This window comes from Muntiacus reevesi, chromosome 6 (genome assembly GCF_963930625.1).
Source record: "Muntiacus reevesi chromosome 6, mMunRee1.1, whole genome shotgun sequence".
Taxonomy (NCBI): Eukaryota; Metazoa; Chordata; class Mammalia; order Artiodactyla; family Cervidae; genus Muntiacus; species Muntiacus reevesi.
Window position 1 is genome coordinate 41,825,276 of NC_089254.1, and position 23,123 is coordinate 41,848,398.

Sequence of the window (23,123 nt, forward strand, 5' to 3'; positions counted from 1 at the left end):
CTCTCTTGTTAAGTGTCTAGAAATTACTACAAAGCTTTGTTTCTTTTAAAAATGTATATCTATATCATTTATAATAAAGCCTCACAGATCCTTAATGTCATTGCTCTCACTCAAAACTCTTACTGTTTTATATAGCCTTCTGCTTTCTTTTCTAAGGAGAAGTTTCTAAATTTCTTGTCAAAAACATCATATCTGTCAGGATTGTTTTGTATACAACTGTAACCATAGATTTGATAATCTCATCAAAACAATTGGTTTGATTAAGGTAAATTTAAGTAGAATAAAGTTACATAGTAGCAGTACTTGATTTGGCTTTTTTTAATTGTGATTGTTAGATAGAAGAACTCATAGATGTATTTACAAACACATAGCTGGAATAAAAATCTGGAAATGATTTCCATCTTGTTTACACTGTTTAGATCCAGCTAGTAAAAAATACTTGCATCAAATGAAGTTGCCAGATTCTAGATTTTTTGTTCTTGCTTGAGTTTGAAGGTCATACTGCTTCCTCTTCACTACTGTATGTTGACTCTTTTGTGGTCAATTCTGAATCTTTAAGTGATGTATTTTGTTGCTCTGTACGAGATTTGCCTTCAGAATCATAGCCAAACCAAAGTGGAGGGTCAGAAGCGCTATATTCCTGGTGCTGAACTATAGATGACATTCTCATAGCTGCCTCCCTGTAATAACAGTGATGAGCATTAGCTAGTTGAAAAAGTAATTGCTAGTGCAGAATTTTCAAATTAGACCACATTTGGAGTTAAAGAACTTACTGTCACAACGTGAATTCACATCTCTTTTGCCTTCCTGAGGGGAGGGTGTGGGTAAATTGTGCTGATAATCAGGATCCCAAAGCTTCAGTGACTCAGTAGTTCTCTGGTTCAGTCAGGTCAAAGATTAACAGGTACTGAAATAGGTAAGGAAATAGCATGGCCAAGGCGTGGGAAAACTGAGGGCATTCTGTAGCTAGCACTCTTAAGTGAGCTCTCTGCTTGTTATTCGAGTTTCTTTGATAGGAGTATCCTAACTAGGCAACCTGTGAAAGTTAGCTGTGCACCAGAGCAGGAGCTCCTAACCTAGAGTCCACAGATCCCTGTTGGGTATGTGGATGAACTTCAGAGAGGGCCCAGGGATTCCTTGAAAATTCATGCAGTTTTGTATCTACTATGCACTTTTTTTTTTTTGAGGAGAGATTTTGTGACTTTCATTAACGTCTCAAAGGTGTCCATGACCAAAATGATTAAAAATATGTGTTTCTTAGAAAGAAGGAAGCAAAGAAATCATCAGAAAGTTTTTTGGGATCCCAGTTTCAATATTGGGTGGTGGTGTTCCCCACACCACCAAACAGTTCCAAGATATCAGCTGACCATCCTATAATTCAGCCCAATTCTGACACTATATATCCAGGCATAGCATTAGATTCTGCAAGTTAAGGGCTCAGACCCATGGAAAACCTTCCCAATGTCAATCTCAAGTCCAGGTTGTTACCTGGGCTTCTGATCTACCACCTACTGCTGCTCACATAAAACAGAGACATTTACTTACTGAATCACTGGTTGATTAAAGGATATTACTCAAGAACAACCAGGTATCAGAGCTGCATGGGGCAAGATATGGGGAAAGGATGCCGATCTTCCTTGCTCTCTACAGGCATACCACTTGCCCCAAATCTATGCATTCAACAAACTGGAAGATCTTCAGCCCATTCCTTTTGGGTTTTTATGGAGGCTTCATTATGTAGGCATGATTGATTAAATCACTGGCCATTGGGTGAGTCAACCTCCAGTCCCTCACTTCTCCCCAAAAATCAGAGGGTGATTTTTGAAATCTTCCTGAAAATGTTTCACTCCTCTATTCATGGTTGATTCCCTTGGCAACCAGCCCTCATCCTTAAGTGCTTTCCAGAAGTCACCTCCTTAACATAAACTCAGTTGTAGTAGAAGGGGACTTGTTATGAATAACAAGACACCCATATTTCACCTTGTGGCTCTGAATCAGTTTCAGAAACTAAGATAAGAGACCAAATACTATAATAAAAGATTCTTCCATTGCTCTTATCACTCAGGAAATTCCAAAGATTTTGGGAACTGTGAGCCGGAAACCATGGAGGAAGACCAAATATATATAAAAGATAAATTTTGGTCCTCTGAATGACCAAATATATATGTCCTATAAAGCACAATATTTCAACATCAGAAAAAAAGTATATCTAACTTGGAAATAATGTCATTTCCAGGATAGAAGGATTTTCCTGGGAAGCTGGTTTGAATGGTGAGATCAGCACTAGAAAGGAAATAAGTAACTGGCAGCTTCTGTAGGAACAGAGATAAGTAACAACATTTGCCCGTGTGGGGGATTCTTTGCTTGCTATTACTGTTTATTACATTCAGCTATTAATTACAAAAGTTTGGAAACTGGGTCATTGATACGGAAGCTGGTGTCATATACTTTAACTTAAGTTTGTGTTCAATGGCCATATGAGTTCTGGTATGGCTATGAAATTTACAAAAAAGCTAAGATAAAATACCGTTTTTAAAATACCGTTTCACTTCAGTCAGACCTTAGGTAGTTTAAAATAATTGTAAGCAAACTCAGCAGAGAGACAGCCAAAGCATTGCCAGTTCTGTTTCTTACCACATCGCTTTTTGGCTACTATACTTGCACTCATAAAACTTACAAAAGTTTAAAGAACAATTTAAGGAAAAGCAGTTGTTATACTAATTTCTAGTTCTGAGCCATGAATCCCTGTGCGTTAAAACTTAGCAAACAGATGTCTTCTCTTTAGAGAAATATTTATTCTAAAATTTGAAGAGAAGTTTATAGCCCAATATCAATATAAAGTTTTGCATTCTGCTAATTTTTCAATCTTTTTTAAGAAATGTGATTCTATGTTTTAAATTTCTTATATAATCTTTGTATGTCGTCTAAGTAGAATAGTATCATGCAAAAATAATAGATATCTTTAGCTTTCTCTGTTTTCTTCTGAAGATTTTTCTCCCTTTTAAATTCTATGTAGTTGAAAAAATTGCCATGTTTTTTAAAGTGTTTCCTGTGAGATTTTTTTTTTTTTAACCTCAAAAACCTGCCACAATACAATACCAAATGCTGGGGGACTCAGAAGCATGGGTAAGTGGTTAAAGCACTATCCTGGGCAACAGAGATCTGTTGTTAGCCTTCAGCCTGTCTCTGCCTGTCTAAACTTTGCCTGTCTTTTAAGACTCCAACCCAACTGTTTCCTCCTCTAAACTTTCATAGGAAGTTGACCATAGAATTAGTTTCTTTCCAGTACATAGTTTCATAGTATTAACTTTTTATAATTTTAGACTTTGTTATTTTTCTTTCCTTTAAGAAGGTATTTACGGGCATATTACATTTCTTTGCATCTCCTGAAATACAGTAGTAATAGCAAAATCAAGAGACTTTAGTAGTTTACTCAGGAGCCCTTTAGCTATCTTATCTTCTGCTGGTTTTTGATCTAGTTTGGTTTGGTTTAAGTTGCTGTTTCCAACATCCTAACAGCAGAGCGCTGGACACACATACTGTATTTCACAGTTCTTGATAATGATTTAATGCCACTGATGATAACAGTACTACTGAGTTTAGGCAAGAAGGTCTTGACCTACTGGAAAAGGACATGTTTAGGAGTAAAAGATCTGTAAATACTTGAGAAAATTATTTATAACCTTTGGCCTCAGAAGAACAAGAGTTTTTGAGAATTCTAGTTAACTGGTAAGAGGATAAGTACTCTTAATGCTAAGTTTGTTCAGTCGCTAAGTCGTGTCTTACTCTTTGCAACCCTGTGGACTAGAGCCTGCCAGGCTCCTATGTCTGTGGAATTTTCCAGGAAAGAATACTGGAGTGACTTGCCATTCCCTTCTCCAATATTAAGTTTGGGGATACATAAATACTGGGTAATAGAGTTCCTCAAATGACTCATAAGACCCAGTAAGATAGATGGTAGGTAATGTGATATAAAAAGTTAGCAAAAAAAGTTGCATATTATATGGAATTTAGAAACATGGTAACGATGACTCTATATACAAGACAGAAAAAGAGACGCAGATGTATACCACAGACTTTTGGACTCTATGGGAGAAGGTGAGGGTGGGATGATATGAGAGAACAGCATGTATATTATCATGTATATTATCATGTATATTATCAAGTGTGAAACAGATTGCCACGAGTCCAGGTTGGATGCATGAGACAAGTGCTCGGGGCTGGTGCACTGGGAAGACCCAGAGGGATGGGATGGGGAGGGAGGTGGGAGGGGGGTTGAGGATGGGGAACACATGTAAATCCATGGCTGATTCATGTCAATGTATGGCAAAAACCACTACAATATTGTAAAGTAATTAGTCTCCAACTAATAAAAATAATTGGAAAGAAAAAAAAAAAAAGCTGCGTATTGAGCCCTGGCCATAGATGAAGTACACAGTGGTACAAACATTTCTTAGATCTGCAATTCCACACTGCCTCTACTTTAGCTCTTAGTGATAAGCACTGCTCTGCCTTTTACTCACAGTCAGCTTCACTAAAACTAAACATAAGAAGGTCTCCTGGCCATTGAAGGTGATCCGACAAGAGAGGAACAAAGGATCAGGTCTGAGACCCCTCTTCCCCCAGTCACAAATGCCAGGAGGTTAAGGCTTCCTCAAGTCTAGAATGTCTCTAGGGCTAACTTAGTCCTATATATTTTACCAGCAAGCATGGTCCTGGGGAAAACTGAAAAATCTGAATCTGTTTAGGGCAAATTTGGCATTAGTTTTAGAGTTTGAATACTAGTGTAGACTATTTCCTAGTTTGCTTCCTCTCCACCCTTTAGAAAATCTTTAGACTGTAAACTAGCTGCCCTCACCACCTTACTAGGACTTCTGTCATCCTTGCATTGACTGACTCCTAAAACACAGGACCTAACCAAGAGAACGGACCAGCATGGTGACCGCCAGTGAGTTTCAGAGTTACTTTTCACAACATTCTGTGTAGCTTTGTATTTGCACATAAGAACTTTTGAAAAGTATCAGGAAACTTGAAAATGTAGAAACTGAATGCTCCTGCTAGAAACATGTTTGTCTGCCTGTTTGTCTCAAACGCCCCCTCTTTCTTTTTAATAACTTGATGCTCTAATCTATATGGGAGCTGGGAAGTATTGAAAAGAAAATGCCTACATAGGAATCACTGTGTGTTCTAAGTTCCTTCAAGTGCATATGGAATCCTTTGAGTACCTTCTACTCAGGCTTGGCCTGAGCAATACCAACACCTGGTAAGAAATGATTTGAAAACTGAAGTGGTCTACTGCAATGGTTAGTCATTACACATTTAACCTGGTGAGAGAGGTTTCTTTGGATCAGAATAGAACAAAGATTTTCAAATATGATATGCCACAAACAGTTGTATTACATTAGAGGGTTTAGTTTGTAAATGACTTTTGTTTTTCATAAATTAAAAGGGATTAAAGGTTCAATTCAGTCACAGTCATGTCTGACTCTTTGCGACCCCAAGAACCGCAGCACGCCAGGCCTCCCTGTCCATCACCAACTCCCGGAGTTTACTCAAACTCATGTCCATTGAATCGGTGATGCCATCTAACCATCTCATCCTCTGTCGTCCCCTTCTCCTCCTGCCTTAATCTTTCCCAACATCAGGGTCTTTTCAAATGAGTCAACTCTTCTCATCAGGTGGCCAAAATATTGAAGTTTCAGCCTCAACATCAGTCCTTCCAATGAACACCCAAGACTGATTTCCTTTAGGATGGACTGGTTGGATCTCCTTGCAGTCCAAAAGACTCTCAAGAGTCTTCTCCAACACCACAGTTCAAAAGCATCAATTCTTTGGCGCTCAGCTTTCTTTATAGCCCATACATGACAACTGGAAAAACCATAGCCTTGACCAGGCGGACCTTTGTTGGCAAAGTAATGTCTCTGCTTTTTAATATGCTGTCTAAGTTGGTCATAACTGTCCTTCCAAGGAGTAAGCATCTTTTAATTTCATGGCTGCAGTCACCATCCGCAGTGATTTTGGAGCCCAAAAAAATAAAGTCTGACACTGTTTCCACTGTCTCCCCATCTATTTCCCATGAGGTGATGGGACCAGATGCCATGATCTTAGTTTCTGAATGTTAAGCTTTAAGCCAACTTTTTCACTCTCCTCTTTTACTTTCATCAAGAGGCTTTTTAGTTCCTCTTCACTTTCTGCCATAAGGGTGGTGTCATCTACATATCTGAGGTTATTGATATTTCTCCTGGCAATCTTGATTCCAGCTTGTGCTTCCTCCAGCCCAGCATTTCTCGTGATGTACTCTGAATATAAGTTAAATAAGCAGGGTGACAATATACAGCCTTGATGTACTCCTTTTCCTATTTGGAACCAGTCTGTTGTTCCATGTCCAGTTCTAACGGTTGCTTCCTGACCTGCATACAGGTTTCTCAAGAGGTGGGTCAGGTGCTCTGGTATTCCCATCTCTTTCAGAATTTTCTACAGTTTATTGTGATCCACACAGTCAAAGTGTTAGGCCTTTAGGAAAGCTTGAATATCACTAATCTAAAGACAAAAGAGCAGCGTAGCAATGATCAGACCTAGGTACAAAGTATGGCTCTTTTATTTGTATGACTTTAGGCATGTTATTTAACCTGTTTAAGATAGTTTCCTTATTCATTTTTATGGTAATAGAGTATTTGTGAGTATTAGGTCATAGGATTTAGCACAGTACATGGCAAATAATAATGGTTACATAATATTATTTGTTCATATTAGTAATAAAATTCAGTAGGTCCAGATTTCAAAGGTCTTTCCACAAAGACATTCCCATGAGCTGGAGAGAACTCTGAATTTATTAAGATTTTCTAACAATGCAGATCTCTTACAGTGTTTAGGTGATAATTTACACTGCCAACAACTGCTAAATAAGGTCTTCAAATAATTTCTGTACTGCTGTTCAAATCTCTGACAACCATCTAGATTTTCTCTGCTAATCTCTCTAATGTTTAAAATTTTGGATTCCAGACCCCAACAATATCAGAAGGGTTCTTTTTCTCTTTGCCAGTTATAGACTTAATGGCTCTTCTGCTTCTTTATGGCTCAGACCCTCCTGGATTGTGGAGACCATCGTTTGGGTCTTTCTCTGGCTTTCCATTATGCTTTTCATTTTTTCCTTTGCCTATCTTGCTTTCCTCACAGAGGTCTATAAGTTGAAAGACTTGTTGAATACAACTGCTTCAAATGTAGACAGCTAGATTTTCTTGTCATATTTAAAATCTCAGTTATTAAGAATTTCTGCTTGAATTAAAGGAGAATTGTATCTCTTATGGGCTTCCCCGGTGGCTCAGACAGTAATGAATCTGCCTGTAATTCAGGAGACCTGGGTTCGATCCCTAGATCAGGAAATCTCCCAGGAATGGAATGGCAACCCACTCCTTGTGGGCTACAGTCCACGAGGTTGCAGAGTCAAACATAACTGAGTGACTTTCATTCACTTATTATGTAGACGTCTGGAATCATTTCCTGGGATCCCTTCAGGCTCTGAAGTTGTAGAATGACATAATATCTCTTGCTGGAAGCTCTCCTGCAAAAGAGCTATAGATAATTTGCTCATTGACCAAAAGTTTACTACTTCCCTGGTTCAGAAAGGGTGGGCTGAATAGACCTCTTTGATTTGTAAAGCTAGTGAAATATTTTCAGATTCCATTGAGTATGGAGGAATTTGTATATAGGACAATTTCTTCTGAGGTCTATAACTAGATTTTATATGATTTCATACATTCATATGTTCAAATGGAGTCAGATGTGTGGGAATATTTTGCTTTGTGATTCAAAGTCACGAAACCTGTTCCCAAGAAAAATCTCCTCCATCCTAATTTCCAGATGTTTCATTTCACCCAGATGAAACAAAGCTCTCGCTGTTGAGGGAGCAAGAGGAAACAACTGCTTTTTTTTAGACCGGACATAGGTAAGGGATTAGATACCATCATGAGCTTGTGTCTTCAAGGGTTCACATACTCTGCAGCATTTCCAGCTCCGCCAAAGGATCTCATGAGTCTAAGTGAAGAAGAAAATGCTCTAGTCTTTAGATCTGAGCCCAAACAGCGAAATGAGGCCAGACCTTACCATTTCTGTAATCAAAATTTTGAAACCCAAGTATCTTGGGACCTCCTTGACTGACAAGTAGCATCCTCTCCTGGAAGCTGGACGTCAAGACATATGCTCCTGGAGCCTTACTAACCTGGCCACCATGCTGTGGGACAGCCCTCTCCACTGCTAGACAAGGATAGAATCAGAAAATTCTAGGCCTCTTTGTTACTGGATCTTAGCAGGAGTGGAGCTATAAGGGAAACTAAGATGGTTTGGCCTCTTTAGACAATAAGATGGGCAGACAAGCTGGCTCCCCTTTAAGCATGAGGGCCAGTCTCTGTCTGCTCCTGGCTGATAGGGACAGCCAGGCCTGGTGGTAGAAAACAAAATAGGCCTTTAACTGTCCTGGATTGGGTAAAGGAATTTTCCATAGATTCAGCTAGTTAACTAGAGTTTTGCATCGGTTTGGGGGGCCAACCCCAGCTAGTAGTAAAATCTTACTTGTTTATTTTCTTTGCATTTTTTTTTTCAATCTATGGACCTTGCACGAGGAATGGGTAACCATGTTTAGGTTCACAAGGACCCTAGCTAAGTCTTCCACTCATTTACTTAACATCCTACATTTCAGAAGTTTATTACCTCCCCAAAATAATGATTGGCAAAATATAATCAAAAGACTAAAAGCTAAACTCCTTTGTGTAATACATTATCCATTGTCTATCATCATGTCATTACCCAAAGGTGACATCTTGGCTGTTTTATGATATCACAAGGTCAACAGAAACTCCTAGGACCTTATTTCATGGTGTAATACTCTGAGTTAATAATATTCAAACAGACCTATCAAGAAAGGTTGAGTCTCTATTCTTCTTCAACAATTTTCAAGAACCTGCCCTCTTTTTTCTGATCCATTTTCAGTTGGCTCTCTTCTCCCCTGGCAAGTCTAGGCCCAGTGGGAGTGCTTATTCTATAAGTAATAGCTTTGTTTTTGTTTTTTCATTTCATTTTAGCACACATATCCTTAGATCAGAAATCATTTTCTTCCTCAGTTATCAAGTGAACAGATCTCATGGTTCAGCTCTTGCCAGGGCTGTTTAATTAAGAAAGTTCTTCTGTGAAATCTACATGCTTAGAATACATTATGTACTTTGTACCTTGATAATATTAATTCTTAGTGTTCATTTTTCCAACTTTCAGAAAAGAACCTGACCTTCAGGGACTGGTCAAGAATTCTCGTATGAACACTCCACGGGTTACTTCATCAGGTCAGTTAAAGTACTTCCGTGTTTTTATTTCCAGTCAATAGAAAAAAAAAATTAACAACAAAGCAAAACACTGCTTTCTATCTAAAAATTATAGGGTAACACCTGATACCTTCTACCTTTATAGATTTCTTATTTACCCAGCTGTTATTTCATTGGAAGCATTTTGTAAATTGAGGAAATAGGCATTTGGCCTGTAGCAGTTATCAGAATACCTTACTCTGAGCTCTCGATCTTAGTAAAATAACAAATATAAAACAAATAGCTTTGGGGGAGATGGGACTCTTAGGATAACTGTTAGTAATTTGTACCTAATTGTGAGCTAGCTCAAACAGTAAAGAATCTGCCTGCAATGCAGGAGACCCGGGTTCAAGCCCTGGGTCGGGAAGATCCTCTGGAGAAGGGCATGGCAACCCACTCCAGTATTCTTGCCTGGAGAATTCCCATGGACAGAGGAACCTGGTGGGCTACAGTCTGTGGGATCACAAAGAGTCAGACACAACTCAGTGACTAACACCACTACTGCTATGTCTGATGATTTTCTTAACCCACATGGGAGATTAACTGAGTGGTATTATTTTGAGAAGGAAGGAGAGGAAGAGCTAGTGATTATTCCTTGAGGAGCAGAGTTAGGGCTTTGGGCAGCTGCACAGTCAAGGAAAGGGAAGCACTAGGAGTAGAAGGGCTACTGGAAAAGGAATATAAAACCACAAAGACCATTTTAGAGGTCAGCTCAATATATTGGCTTCAGTTAAGTGAAAAATAAAAACTTCCTAACTCTGAAATCCACTATGTATTGTATTATGAATGCTGTGGTGACATAATCTGTTTTCTCAGGAAGTAGTTCTCAAAACTTTTCATACTCAGGTATATACTTACTTGGAAATAAGTCTGCAGTACTGCATCTTTAGGATCCGGAGTTGTCGGCAGCCCATTTCAAGGTTCTCAAGCATTTGGTCAGTAAGCAGGATACAGCCAGAAACATCCAAAACGTGCAGGTAATGGCATTTTGCTGATAACATCTCCATGGCTGAGTCAGTAATCTGTACATAGAGCCAAAGTAACTACTGATTATTTCAAGCAACTGCATCCCAAGGAAGACTAGTATATTGGTCAGTTTGGGCTATTATAACAAAATACCACAGACTAGTTGGTTTAACTAGCATACATTTATCTCTTAGAGTTCTAGAAACTGAGAAGTCCAAGATCAAATTGCCCACAGGCTCAGTGTCTGGTGAGGGTCCTCTTCTGATTTGTAGATGGCTACCTTCTTGCTGTAACTGTACATGGTAGAATACGGGGGTGGGTTGGCATTTCCTTTTCCAGGAGATTTTCCCAACCCAGGGATTAAACCCAGGTCTCCTGCATTACAGGCAGATTCTTTACCATCTGAACCACCAGGGAAGCCCGAAGGGAGCTCTAGTTTCTTCCTATTCTTTAAGGACACTAATTCCATCATGGGGGTGCTACCCTCGTGACCTCAATCTAAACCCTAGTTACCTCCCCAGAGCCTCACCTCCTAATACTGTCGCAACAGGGATGAGAGTTTCAACATGTGAATTTTGGAATGACATAAATACTCAATCCATAACAAATATAAGTCGGAACCCTTGCTGTTATCAGGTCAGTGACTTAGTCTGTTTCCAGAACAGTAAAAGTTCTCTTTCAAGTGGTACTAATAGAATTTGTGATCTTGCTGTTATTTTTATTTTAGTTACCTGTTTGGGATGGAAAACTTCATCAAAATTTTCCTAGTAATACTTGTCACACTGGTATGAGCAACTTATGAAATTCTACTATAACAGCATTTGGCTTTAAATTTGAAATCGAATCTAAGGCAACATCAATTTGAGAAGCATAAGTTTAATAACTCCACATGTTACAAAACTGTAATATATGTGTTACATGAATTTATATATATATATATATAATATATATATATTAACCTACAAACAGAATCAACTTGCTATAAGAAGGGATCTGGACATCTCTGATGGTTTGTGTATGGAATAATTGGTTCTGGAAAGGGACTAGTAGGTGAGAGAGATGTTTGTAGGCAGCAGAGGAAAGAAGAGCAGAAGCCACAGAGACTACGTGAATCTCACACTGAGAATTTCTGCTAAGGTTTCCAACATCTTGAGGGTTTGCACAGATGTTCTGTAGAAGTAATTCAACTCCACTTCTTAGATTGCTTCACTTCCTCAAGGTCTAGCATTTGAATTTATAGTTGAACTGTGAGACTTGCTGCAGAATCAACTAGATTACTCTCCTCAAAGGAATTTTTTTCCAACTGGATTTAATTTACTTTAAATGTTTGAACATTCTAAAAAACATGCCATGAGGCTAAGCTCTTGTTTTTTACATAAAATTGAGAGAATTATGCAGAAACCCCCTTTAATTTGAAATGTATACTTTTTATGTTTGGAAAGATAGATGTCATTGTCTAAGTATGCCCTGTTTCCAGAACATGCTCAGGACCAAGGTTTAACATTGCAGCTGATTCTCACATAAATGCTTTCAGACATTCCTGCCACACTCTATGGGTCTCTGAGGATATGATATCATTGGGAGCAGGAGTTAGCCTGCCCTAATGAATTGTAGAGAAGAGAAAAGACAATGAGATGATGGAAAAATCCCAGAGAATTAGAGCTCAGAGTACTAGGTTTTTTTGATACTGGAGGAACTGAAAAGGAGCCCAGCATTTCCTGTAGATCAGAATCCCAAGTGTTCAGTGACTGAGGTGATGTTTTTGGAACTTATGGGAGCTGGAAACGAGGTCGAGGTGACTGGCCACATTCTTAACTCCCAGATACAAGGTCTTGATCTCAGTCCTATTGAGCAGAGATTATGTTATTCCCATTTTAGTGCCGGGTAGGATGAGGTCATAGTACTACTCACTAACCTTGGAGGTGAGCTGGTTGTAGGAACCTTCCAGGAGGTGTATAAGATGTCCATTCAAGGTTAATTCATGGATTTTTGGGAAATGTAGCCTAGAATGATAAGCCAGACACTGAAGTGTATTATGGCTCATCAGAAACAATGGAACTTAAATATATCAGACAGGATCACAGCCTTATGGTTTCTGAGGCTGTGGGGAGTGTTCATATTATGGTCATTACATCTTCTGAATCAGAATATTCATTTCACCTGCATAGATGGTAAAGCTCAATGCTTTTCCTTTACATTGAGATTCTGAAATAATCTATTCTCCTTGCTTTTTCTCAGTCTAGATCTTCAGTGTAGTGTGATGCATTTTATAAAATGTTATTTGTTTAATCCTCCTTAGTTTCTGGGCTGTAAGACAATGTCCACTGCACATTTTGTAGAAGGAACTCTGTCAGTTTTTCCTTACAAAAACAAAACAAACACAAATCCTCTGCCTCAGTTCCTGTTCTCTTTAGAGTCTTTCCTTTTCTCATTCTCCTATTTCCCTCCCTTATTAGTGGAGCCTTTTAAAAGCCCAGTCAACATCTGTGCTTTCTTTAGAGACAGGGCAGTTCCCAGTGAGCCATGTGTTACCCATGTGTCTATGTGTCCGTGTGCAGTGGAAGCAAGGGCCCGGCGAGCTGTGACTGCCCAAGCTGCAGAGGGTTCATGGTCACTGCTGGCCTGAATACCTTGCCGCAGCTTGCTTCTAGAACTAGATGATGCTGACCAGAAAGACATCTGGTTTCCCTAGTTCTAAAGGCTGTTGAACAAAGAAGAATTTTATTGTAAATTTTCTAGATCAATTTTGTCATGATTGACAATAGCTTTCCCACCACTGCCTCCCCCTTATTGTGGGATGGTTAATGATAGAGAAATCAGGAGGTTCTAGCATCACTCTCTTAACCTACTCACTACCTAGACTGAACAACTGAGGAGCTGAATTTTTAGACCAGTTAGAATTCAAGGAGTCTTGAAAGTTCAGGTGATACTTTAATGTGTGCAACAGAAGAGGACAAAATTGTTAGTAACTTTGCAATTTCTGAGGATTTTTTAAGAGATATTTTAATTTTCTTCCGTTTGAGTATTTTACTTCCTCTGAGATTTTTCTGTTAATTTGTTTTGGTCTTTATCTTCTCCTTTAGACGCTTTTCTCCTAAGTGTGGCCTCATGTCTTTGACTGTCTGCTCATGATTGATAGTGGAGAGCTAAAAACTGAGTGGACTTCCCTAGAGGCTCAGCTGTAAAGAATCCACCTGCAATGCAGGAGATACAGGTTTGATCGCTGGGTCGGGAAGATCCCCTGGGAAAGGAAATGACAACCCACTCCAGTGTTTTTGCCTGGGAAATCCCATGGATAGAGGAGCCTGGTGGGCTACAAATAATGGTGTCGTAAAAGAGTTGGACATGACTTAGCGACTAAACAAAAACAACAACAAAAGCTGAATAGAAGGTCTGAGTGCATAATATGGGTCTTCTCTTCTTTCAGCTTCAATGGGCTAAATGAGTTATTTGTTGGAAAATCCACAAATGTCAGTATTTTTCAGTGTTTCGTCTTGGACTAGTCAGAGTCCCCAGAAAAAAGGATTCCAGCTTCCTGCCTAGAGGGAAAGATCTGGCAGCCAAATTCTGGATGCTGTGTTGGAAAAGTGCTGAGTATCTCTGCATTAAGCATTTAGTCACTTAATTCCCATTTTCACTTTTGTATCCAAGTTCTCAGTTTTACATGATGTCTCCCAGCCTGGCAACCTTCTGTTTTATTATCTGTAGAGCGGATAGTAGAGAGATTTTACTCCCTACCTCCATCAGAGGACGTTCAACAATATCTGGAGACATTTATTATTGTTATGACTGGAGGTATGGGGGGGCTAGGTGCTACTGACATGTACTGGATAGAGGGCAAGGATGCAGTTAAACATCCTACAGTGCACGAAACAATCCCCTACTGTAAAGAATGATCTTGTCCAAATGTCAGTAATGCCATGGTTGAGAAATCTGGCTCTAGGAAATATATCTCAAATCTGGTGAGGATGAGGAGGGGCAGTTGCCTGAAAGCATAGAATAGGAAAGGAGATCTAATGATGTACCTACTTCTCAAGAACTTTTAACCCAGTCTTCCTTATTTTAGCCATCCTCTTAACCCAGTTACAGAAGTATACAGTATTGCAAAGTTTGAAGGTTATGGTGTAAATCCATTCTTTCCCCAGCTTTCTCTACTATTGGTTTAGGATTCAAAGTTGTCTCTGGTATGCTAAATTAATTCATCTATTTTCAGGTTTCCAAAATTTTGTTGCTTTTGTCTCCTACCGTTTTCCCTATCATTGCGGGTCCTCACCCTTCTTCTGCAGTTTTGGTAGTGTTTCAAGAGGGAACAAAATTATCAGGGTGTATTTAATCTGCCCTATTAATCCAGCACCAGAGACTTCTATTTCTTGACCTGGTGATAATATCCGTAGTATATTAAGAGAAAAGAAAGCAGGTTACAGTGTATTTTAGAAAGTATGACTCTGTTGTTTAAAAAGCAAGACAAACCTTCTTTAACTACAATCTCTGTACATAGAAAAGAAAAGAATTCTAGAGGAGTAAGTATAAAATGCCAGTGGTTACGTCCTGGATGGTGGTATGACTTTGAATTTTTACTTTCATACTTTTAATGTATGCAGTCCAAAGATTTTGCAATGAGTATATATTCCTTTCAAAGACAGATGTCAAGAAAAATTGTCAAACACTTGAAAATAAGACAAAAGATGGTTGCCTACCCTTTCAGTGTTTACTGGAACATGATTTTAACCGGTCCAACTGAGAAATTCTACAAGGAATTATGCCGTTTTTTTGGACATACTATGTATTATTGATTAGGGCTCAAACTCTACCTGTTGTATTTTTGTCTAAGAGAGATGCAGATTATTTCTGGCAGAAACTATAGCTCCAAGGTTATTGATTTGTTACCTTGTAGGACTTTAACAAATTTTGGATTTAACCTAACAATCATGTTCCAACATTCTTTCTTCAGTTCCTATAAATACTCAGTTTGATCAAATGCTGTGTGAACTGACTTTATCATTTTGCTGGTTCTCTCATTAGTGAATTAAGTAAATATTTGACACATTTTTATATTTGTATGAGAATTGTCTTTAACTTTTTCCAGGTACTACTTTTACACAAATGAAATCATAAAGCTATTTACAGTTTGGGGAAGGAGAACTCTTGATGAATACCTCAGATATGGCAAAGAAAAACTCTATTATGAGTCTAACACCTAATTGCTATCCTGCCTGTGTTCTTTGGCAGTACTTCAGTCTGACATGTCTGAGCTCTAACTCCTGCACATACCTTTGGACAGCCAGCAATACTGAGAGATGTAAGATTAATACAATAAATGGCCAATGCTTTAATAATTATATCTGATAGTTGGGGGCAATAAGAGACATCCAGATGTTCCAAGGTCAGTGAGCCTTTGCAGAATACCTGCAAGAAATTCCAAAGTTAGTGGTTTTCTTTTTTTCTTTTCTTAGTCTTTATTCAAATTTTATGCCATCTTACCCCTTGGCAGTTTATTTAGTATGCATTTCAGCTCTTGAGATGTAGATATGTTACATTTTGTTGCAAACAAAGGAGCCATTGTGTCCAAAATCTCCTTATAACAAAAGATACTCAGACACCACTTAACAGTTCAGTAATACTCAAATTCCTGCTAACAGTATTTGGTTTTCTATCACTAATGGAATTTTACCCATATGGTTAGTAATTATTAGAGTTATATTCAGTTCAGTGAGTAGAAGAAATCTGGAGATAAGAATTAGATGGCAAACACTCTGGGGTTGACATTAAAATATAATGGAAAAAACACAGTTTCTGGAATCAGACAGACTTGAGTTTTAATTTCATTCTACCACTTTATTAGCTTTGAAACCTTAGCAAGTCACTTAATTTTTCTGAGCCTCAGTTTCTTCAAGTTAGGGAAAATAATATCTACCCTCCAGCATTGTTCTGGAATGCCAAAATGTTCATCTAAAATTTTTAGGCTGGAAATCATTGAAAGTTCTTCCCTTTATCTTGGTTGTTGTTAATTTTCATTCCTACTTTCAGTAAAAAGGAAAAAAAAAAGCCTATATTGAAATTTATATATAGTGTCATTTGAGAGGCAGTTTAACAAATTGATTAGTTCTTGGGAAAGACTGAGGGCAGGAGGAGACAGAGGATGAGATGGTTAAATGGCATCACTGACTCAATGGACATGAGTTTAAGCAAATTCTGGGAGATAGTGAAGGACAGGGAAGCCTGGCATGCTGCACTCCATGGCGTCGCAAAGATTCAGACACGACTTAGTGACTGAACAACAAGCACTCAATAAATATTAATCACTACTGGAATTTGCATATGATACCAGTAATAATAAAGATGAACGTTTATGTTGTACTTTGGAGAAAACCAAAAGATATTGGTTATTTTACCCTAAATCATCATCTTTTTCTGACCACAGTAACCATCAGTGATTCCACTTTCGTCTGACCTCATACAAAACTTGTCTTTTTCAACTAACTGATTCAGCACTTCCAGTGCTTGACTCATTCTGTTTTGTAGCTCAGTTTACATGAGATTTGTTTTCTCTAGCAACTAAGTGAGGTCAGATATTGGAAGGGGCAGCTGGTAAGGAGATATTGAGGTCCCTGTTATTGGAGCTAATCAAGCATAGAGGGCACAACTAGGGAAATCTAGCTTTAAAGGATTGGAATTGGTCTTAAAACTCAGCTCACATTCAACAAGTCTTTCAGTTAGAGTGCATTTAGTCTCTCAGAGGTATTGTCTGGAACTCTGCTTGCTTCTTATATCCCTTTCATAAGCATCATATTTAGACTACAGTAAGTTCTCGATAAATACTAGCTGCTTATTCAATCTGTGAGTATCTTCAAGGATATAAAGACTTATGTTTTAATAATACAGGAATTCTTATGTTGCAAGGGGTAGGATAACATTGTTTTCTATTTAGAGAATGGATAGAGTTCAAGGAACCAGAGAAAATGTAAAGCAAGAAAGAATAGTTAAACTATAAGAAAAACTTATTAAAAGATGAAACAAGCTTCAAAGGGAAATTCAAGTCTCTGCGTGTCTGCAGACTCTTTTCAGAAGCATCTGTCAGTGTCTTGGACTGCTTGAATCAGTTCTGCTTTAAGCCTTTTTAAAAGCTTTGATATTCTTTGAAGTTAAACTTTCTCAGAATTTTTAAATTAAAGAAGAACTTATAAAAATGATTAACAAGGCCTATGATGCATTCGTGGTAGCATTCTCATTCAGGGAAAATCTGAGGCACAAAGGTGAGTCCAGGGCTTTATGTTTGACATAAATCAGTGCAGATCTAAAAAATAAGTCAGAACTTTTCCTCTCTTACAATCCATATTTTCCTTTAGAGACTGTAAGTTGTATTAAGTACTTAAGTCTGCAGGCATGTTTTTTAGCATAATCACTCATGAAATTCCATACCCCCCCTTACCCATAAGATGATTTATGCTCTTCTGGCTACAGTGCTTCAGAATCACACATATATCAATGCTGTTGATTTTCTTATCTTGGAAAATGCTAGACTGAGCTTCTTCAAAGTAAAAATCTTTTATAATGAAAATGGAGAGAAAGTGCAAAAATTATCAAGTTTTACTTTCATCCCATGTATCAACCAGTTTTTCCATGGGTTAGCAGTCTTGAGAAGGAAATGGCTACCCATTTCAGTATTCTTGCCTGGAGAATTCCATGGAGAGAGGAGCCTGGTGGGCTATAGTTCATGGGGTCACAAAGAGTCAGACACAACTGAGTGACTAACACTTTCACTTTCTCAGCAGACTTTAAGACAACTTCCAAATCTCTTAGTGAGTTAAATAATTTTTTTCTCTGTATGTCATGAATTGAATCACTGTGTGGGGGCTTAATGACTACATTCCTAAATTGGATATGTGGAGGAGACTGAATCTCACTAACATTTATGAATTGTGACAATAATGTGCTTCTGTCAAAATCCTAATTTAAGCTACCTCAAAAGGTGTCAGCTCCCAGTCTTAAAAAAGCTCACCTCATGGTGCATACTCATAAAACCATCTCTTGACTATTTGCCTTATTAAGTTCTGATTAATCCTGGTACAAACTTATGTCTGGGAGTAGGATAGAGTTTTCTACTGATAATTATGGAGAATTCTTTTGCTATCATGAACCATTTTCTATAATGAAGACTATTTGGGGCTAGTTGAAATACAACTTCCTCAATTCTAAGTTATAAACTGAATTCAAAACTATAGTCTCTTATAATGCTTTGTCCCCATTAGGCATCAGCACAGGTAGGAGTGGCGATTGCCTGGGCACACTGGGCTGTGAAATCTGGGCCTGGCCCCAAAACCAAACTATCAGAGCCTAGGTGTCCACCGCCACCCCTACCACCCCACTGATAAGATGCCTCCCCTGCATTCACGTTCTCCCTGCCAGGGAAACTAGGCTTAGCTTGGGCTCAGCGTTAGAGGATTATACATACCACTTCTAGAGAAGCCTACTGTTTTTAAATATGGAGAGGACTATGAAAGGGAGAAAGGGCAAGGCCAAGACCCAAAACAAATATTTCCAAAGATACTTTCACCATGAAATTTCTTGTCAGTTATATAGTGATTTGAGGGAATAAGCCATAGCTTCAAACCACCTCAAATGTACTTTATTCCATGAAGTTTTTCCCAGTTCCTCACTCTGGAAGTAATGACTCTCCATAATTTCTATAGCTTTAAATTTTTTGTCCTTCTCACTTTCCACTTATATTATAGCTATTTATATAACTGTCTTATCTTCTGCATTGACTGTAGCTTCTTGAGGGCAGAGACCATGTCTAAATTATCTTGTGGCCCCAACATCTGGTATACAGATGAAGTTCAAGATGAGAGTTTCCGAAGAGACGGGGAAATGTCTGTCATCAAAGGAGTGAGGAGAATGAGCTCCCATAGATTCCACTAAGCCCAGTCCTACCTGGTACTCTGTTCAGTAACTGTTAGTGAACAAGAGTAGTTAAGAGGACAGAGTTTGGGGTCCACTAGCCTAATTTCAAATCCTGCCACTTAGAAGCTCTGTCTCTCTAGATAAATTATCCAACTTCTCAATGTCTGAATCTCACTTGCAGCGTGGAAATAAAATGGTATAGTATTATGGCACATACTTATAGTTGTTGATAGGGGGATTAAGTGAATTAAGATGATTAAAGGAATTGAACAATGCCTGGAACATAGCAGTTAGTAAATAATAGCTAGTAATATTATTTGTACCTACTGATTCTCTATGGTTATGATTTCAAAATTTTTAAAATCATCACACCATAATAAAAATATTTTGAGCATATACTTTCAAAAAATGTAAATTAAATGTACTTGTAAATTATATAGATATTCAAATATATATTACAAAGTATATAAAAATAGAAATAAAATATATGAGATAAAACTAAATCTTAATAGAAATTCTAATATTTTCTTGTCACACTGAAATAGATTATCTTGTTTACTTGCCAGAGTAAATGCTTTCTCTGGAGAAACCTACTCAATGGTATGCCTTTGGTTGTCAGTAAACCTTAATGACATACTGGCTGTACAAACTCTAGGTATTTGGTAAAAACAAGGGAATTACTTTCAAAGTATCAAATGTGACAAGTACATGATGTCAAATGTAAGAAAATTATAAACAGGTTGAGTGAGTGGAAGAAAATGCATATTGGAAGGAAGATCAAGAAAGATCAAAACAAAGTATCTCTGAGTTATAATTTGAAATTAGGACTATTGAAAGAAAATCCTAGATTTTCATCTTAAAAAAAAAAAATGAGCTAAGGTTGGACTACCCAAAGGTCATTTAGGTATTTTTTTGTGACTTGAAATATAACCAATATTTTTTTCCATTTTTAAAAAATAAGAAAAGGATATCAAGTGGCCCAGTTACCTGACACTCCAGCAGCCCTATGGGACCAGAGGGGTGAGGAAATTGCTTTCTTTTTCTTTTTTTTTTTTTTTGCTTTAAATGATTATTAATAGTATTTTTTAAATGAAGTGTGGTTGGTTTGTGTTGTGTTGTGATCATTTCTGCTGTAAAGTAGCTCAATTATACAACATATGCAGTATTTTTTGTATTCTTTTTCATTATGGTTTATCCCAGGAGATCAGCTGTAGTTTCCTGTGCTGTACAGTAGGACCTTGTTGTTTATCCATCCTGTGTATATTAGTTTACATCTGCTAATCCCAGACTCCCAGTCCTTCCTTCTCCCAGCTCCCTCCCCTTTGGCAAACACAAGTTTGTTCTGTGTATCTGTGACTCTGTTTCTGTTTCATAGATAATTTCATTTGTGTCATATTTTAGATTCTACATATAAGTGATATCATATGGTATTTGTCTTTCTCTTTCTGACTTGCTTCACTTAGGATGAAAATCTCTCCATGTTTCTACAAATGGCATTATTTCATTCTTTTTATGGCTGAACAGTATTCCATCGTATATGTGCCACATCTCCTTTGTCTATTCATCTGTCAGTGGACATTACTTTGTTTCCATGTCTTGGCTATTGTGAATAGTGCTGCTATGAACATAGGGTACATACATCTTTTTAATTTTTTTAATTTTTATTTTTTTGGTTTTTTTTTTTTCATTTATATTAGTTGGAGGCTAATTACTTTACAATATTGTAGTGGTTTTTGCCATACATTGATATGAATCAGCCATGGATTTACATGTGTTCCCCATCCTGAATCCCCTTCCCACCTTCCTCCCCATCCCATCCCTCTGGGTCATCCCAGTGCACCAGCCCCGAGCACTTGTCTCTTGCATCCAACCTGGACTGGCGATCTGTTTCACACTTGATAATATACATGTTTCGATGCTGTTCTCTCAGATCATCCCACCCTCGCCTTCTCCCACAGAGTTCAAAAGTCTGTTCTATACATCTGTGACTCTTTTTCTGTCTTACATATAGGGTTATCGTTACCATCTTTCTAAATTCCATATATATGCATTAGTATACTGTATTGGTATATATATTATCTTTCTGGCTTACTTCACTGTGTATAATGGGCTCCAGTTTTACCCATATCATTAGAACTGATTCAAATATATTGTTTTTAATGGATAAGTAATATTTCATTGTGTATAGGTACCACAGCTTTCTTATCTGTTCGTCTGCTGGTGGGCATATAGGCTGCTTCCATGTCCTGGCTATTATAAACAGTGCTGTGATGAACATTGGGGTATACGTGTCTCTTTCAGTTCTGGTTTCCTCGGTGTGTATGCCCAGCAGTGGGATTGCTGGGTCATATGGCAGTTCTGTTTCCAGTTTTTTAAGGAATCTCCACCCTGTTCTCCACAGTGGCAGTGCTAGTTTGCATTCCCACCAACAGTGTAAGAGAGTTCCCTTTTCTCCACACCCTCTGCAGCATTTATTGCTTGTAGACTTTTGGATAGCAGCCATTCTGACTGGCGTGTAATGGTACCTCATTGTGGTTTTGATTTGCATTTCTCTAATAATGAGTGATGTTGAACATCTTTTCATGTGTTTGTTAGCCATCTGTATGTCTTCTTTGGAGAAATGTCTGTTTAGTTCTTTGGCCCATTTTTTGATTGGGTCATTTATTTTTCTGGAGTTGAGCTGCAGGAGTTGCTTGTATATTTTTGAGATTAATTATTTGTCTGTTGCTTTATTTGTTATTATGTTCTCCCATTCTGAGGGTTGTCTTTTCACCTTGTTTATAGTTTCCATTGTTGTGCAAAAGCTTTTAAGTTTAATTAGGTCCCATTTGTTTAATTTTGCTTTTATTTCCAATATTCTGGGAGTTGGGTCATAGATTTGCTGTGATAAATAAATAAATAAATCTTGCTGTGATTTATGTCAGAGAGTGTTTTGCCTGTGTTCTCCTCTAGGAGTTTTATAGTTTCTGGTCTTACATTTAGATCTTTAATCCATTTTGAGTTTATTTTTGTGTATGGTACTAGAAAGTGTTCTAGTTTCATTCTTTTACAAGTGGTTGACCAATTTTCCCAGCAGCACTTGTTAAAGAGGTTGTCTTTTCTCCATTGTATATTCTTGCCCCCTTGTCAAAGATAAGGTGTCCATAGGTACGTGGATTAATCTCTGGGCTTTCTATTTTGTTCCATTGATCTATGTTTCTGTCTTTGTGCCAGTACCATACTGTCTTGATGACTGTGGCTTTGTAGTAGAGCCTGAAGTCAGGCAGGTTGGTTTCTCCAGTTCCATTCTTCTTTCTCAAGATTGCTTTGGCTACTTGAGGTTTTTTGTATTTCCATACAAATTGTGAAGTTATTTGTTCTAGTTCTGTGAAAAATACCATTGGTAGCTTGATAGGGATTGCATTGAATCTATAGATTGCTTTGGGTAGTATACTCATTTTCACAATGTTGGTTCTTCCAATTCACGAACACGGTATATTTCTCCATCTGTTTGTGTCCTCTTTGATTTCTTTCATCAGTGTTTTATAGTTTTCTGTATATAGGTCTTTTGTTTCTTTAGGTAGATATATTCCTAAGTATTTTATTCTTTTCGTTGCAGTGGTGAATGGTATTGTTTCCTTAATTTCTCTTTCTGTTTTCTCATTGTTAGTGTATAAGAATGCAAGGGATTTCTCTGTGTTAATTTTATACCCTGCAACTTTACTATATTCATTGATTAGCTCTAGTAATTTTCTGGTAGAGTCTTTAGGGTTTTCTATGTAGAGAATCATGTCATCTGCAAACAGTGAGAGTTTTACTTCAGTTGAAAATTTCCCCTAAAATGGGGAAGGAAATAGTCACACAAGTCCAAGAAACCCAGAGAGTCCCAAACAGGATAAACCCAAGGTGAAACACCCCAAGACACAT

General features: G+C 37.9%; 1 protein-coding gene across 1 annotated transcript in view; it reads right to left on the reverse strand.

Annotated features, from left to right (window-relative positions):
• Positions 1–496: 496 nt before the first annotated feature.
• The window catches only part of FBXL13 (F-box and leucine rich repeat protein 13), a 215,503-nt gene continuing 192,876 nt past the window's right edge, over positions 497–23,123 (reverse strand). The window contains exons 19-21 of the mRNA XM_065938466.1: positions 15,588–15,722; positions 10,209–10,372; positions 497–680 (exon numbers count right to left, since the gene is read on the reverse strand). Of these exons, the coding sequence (XP_065794538.1) occupies positions 497–680; positions 10,209–10,372; positions 15,588–15,722 (483 nt within the window). The remainder of the gene's footprint in view (positions 681–10,208; positions 10,373–15,587; positions 15,723–23,123) is intronic.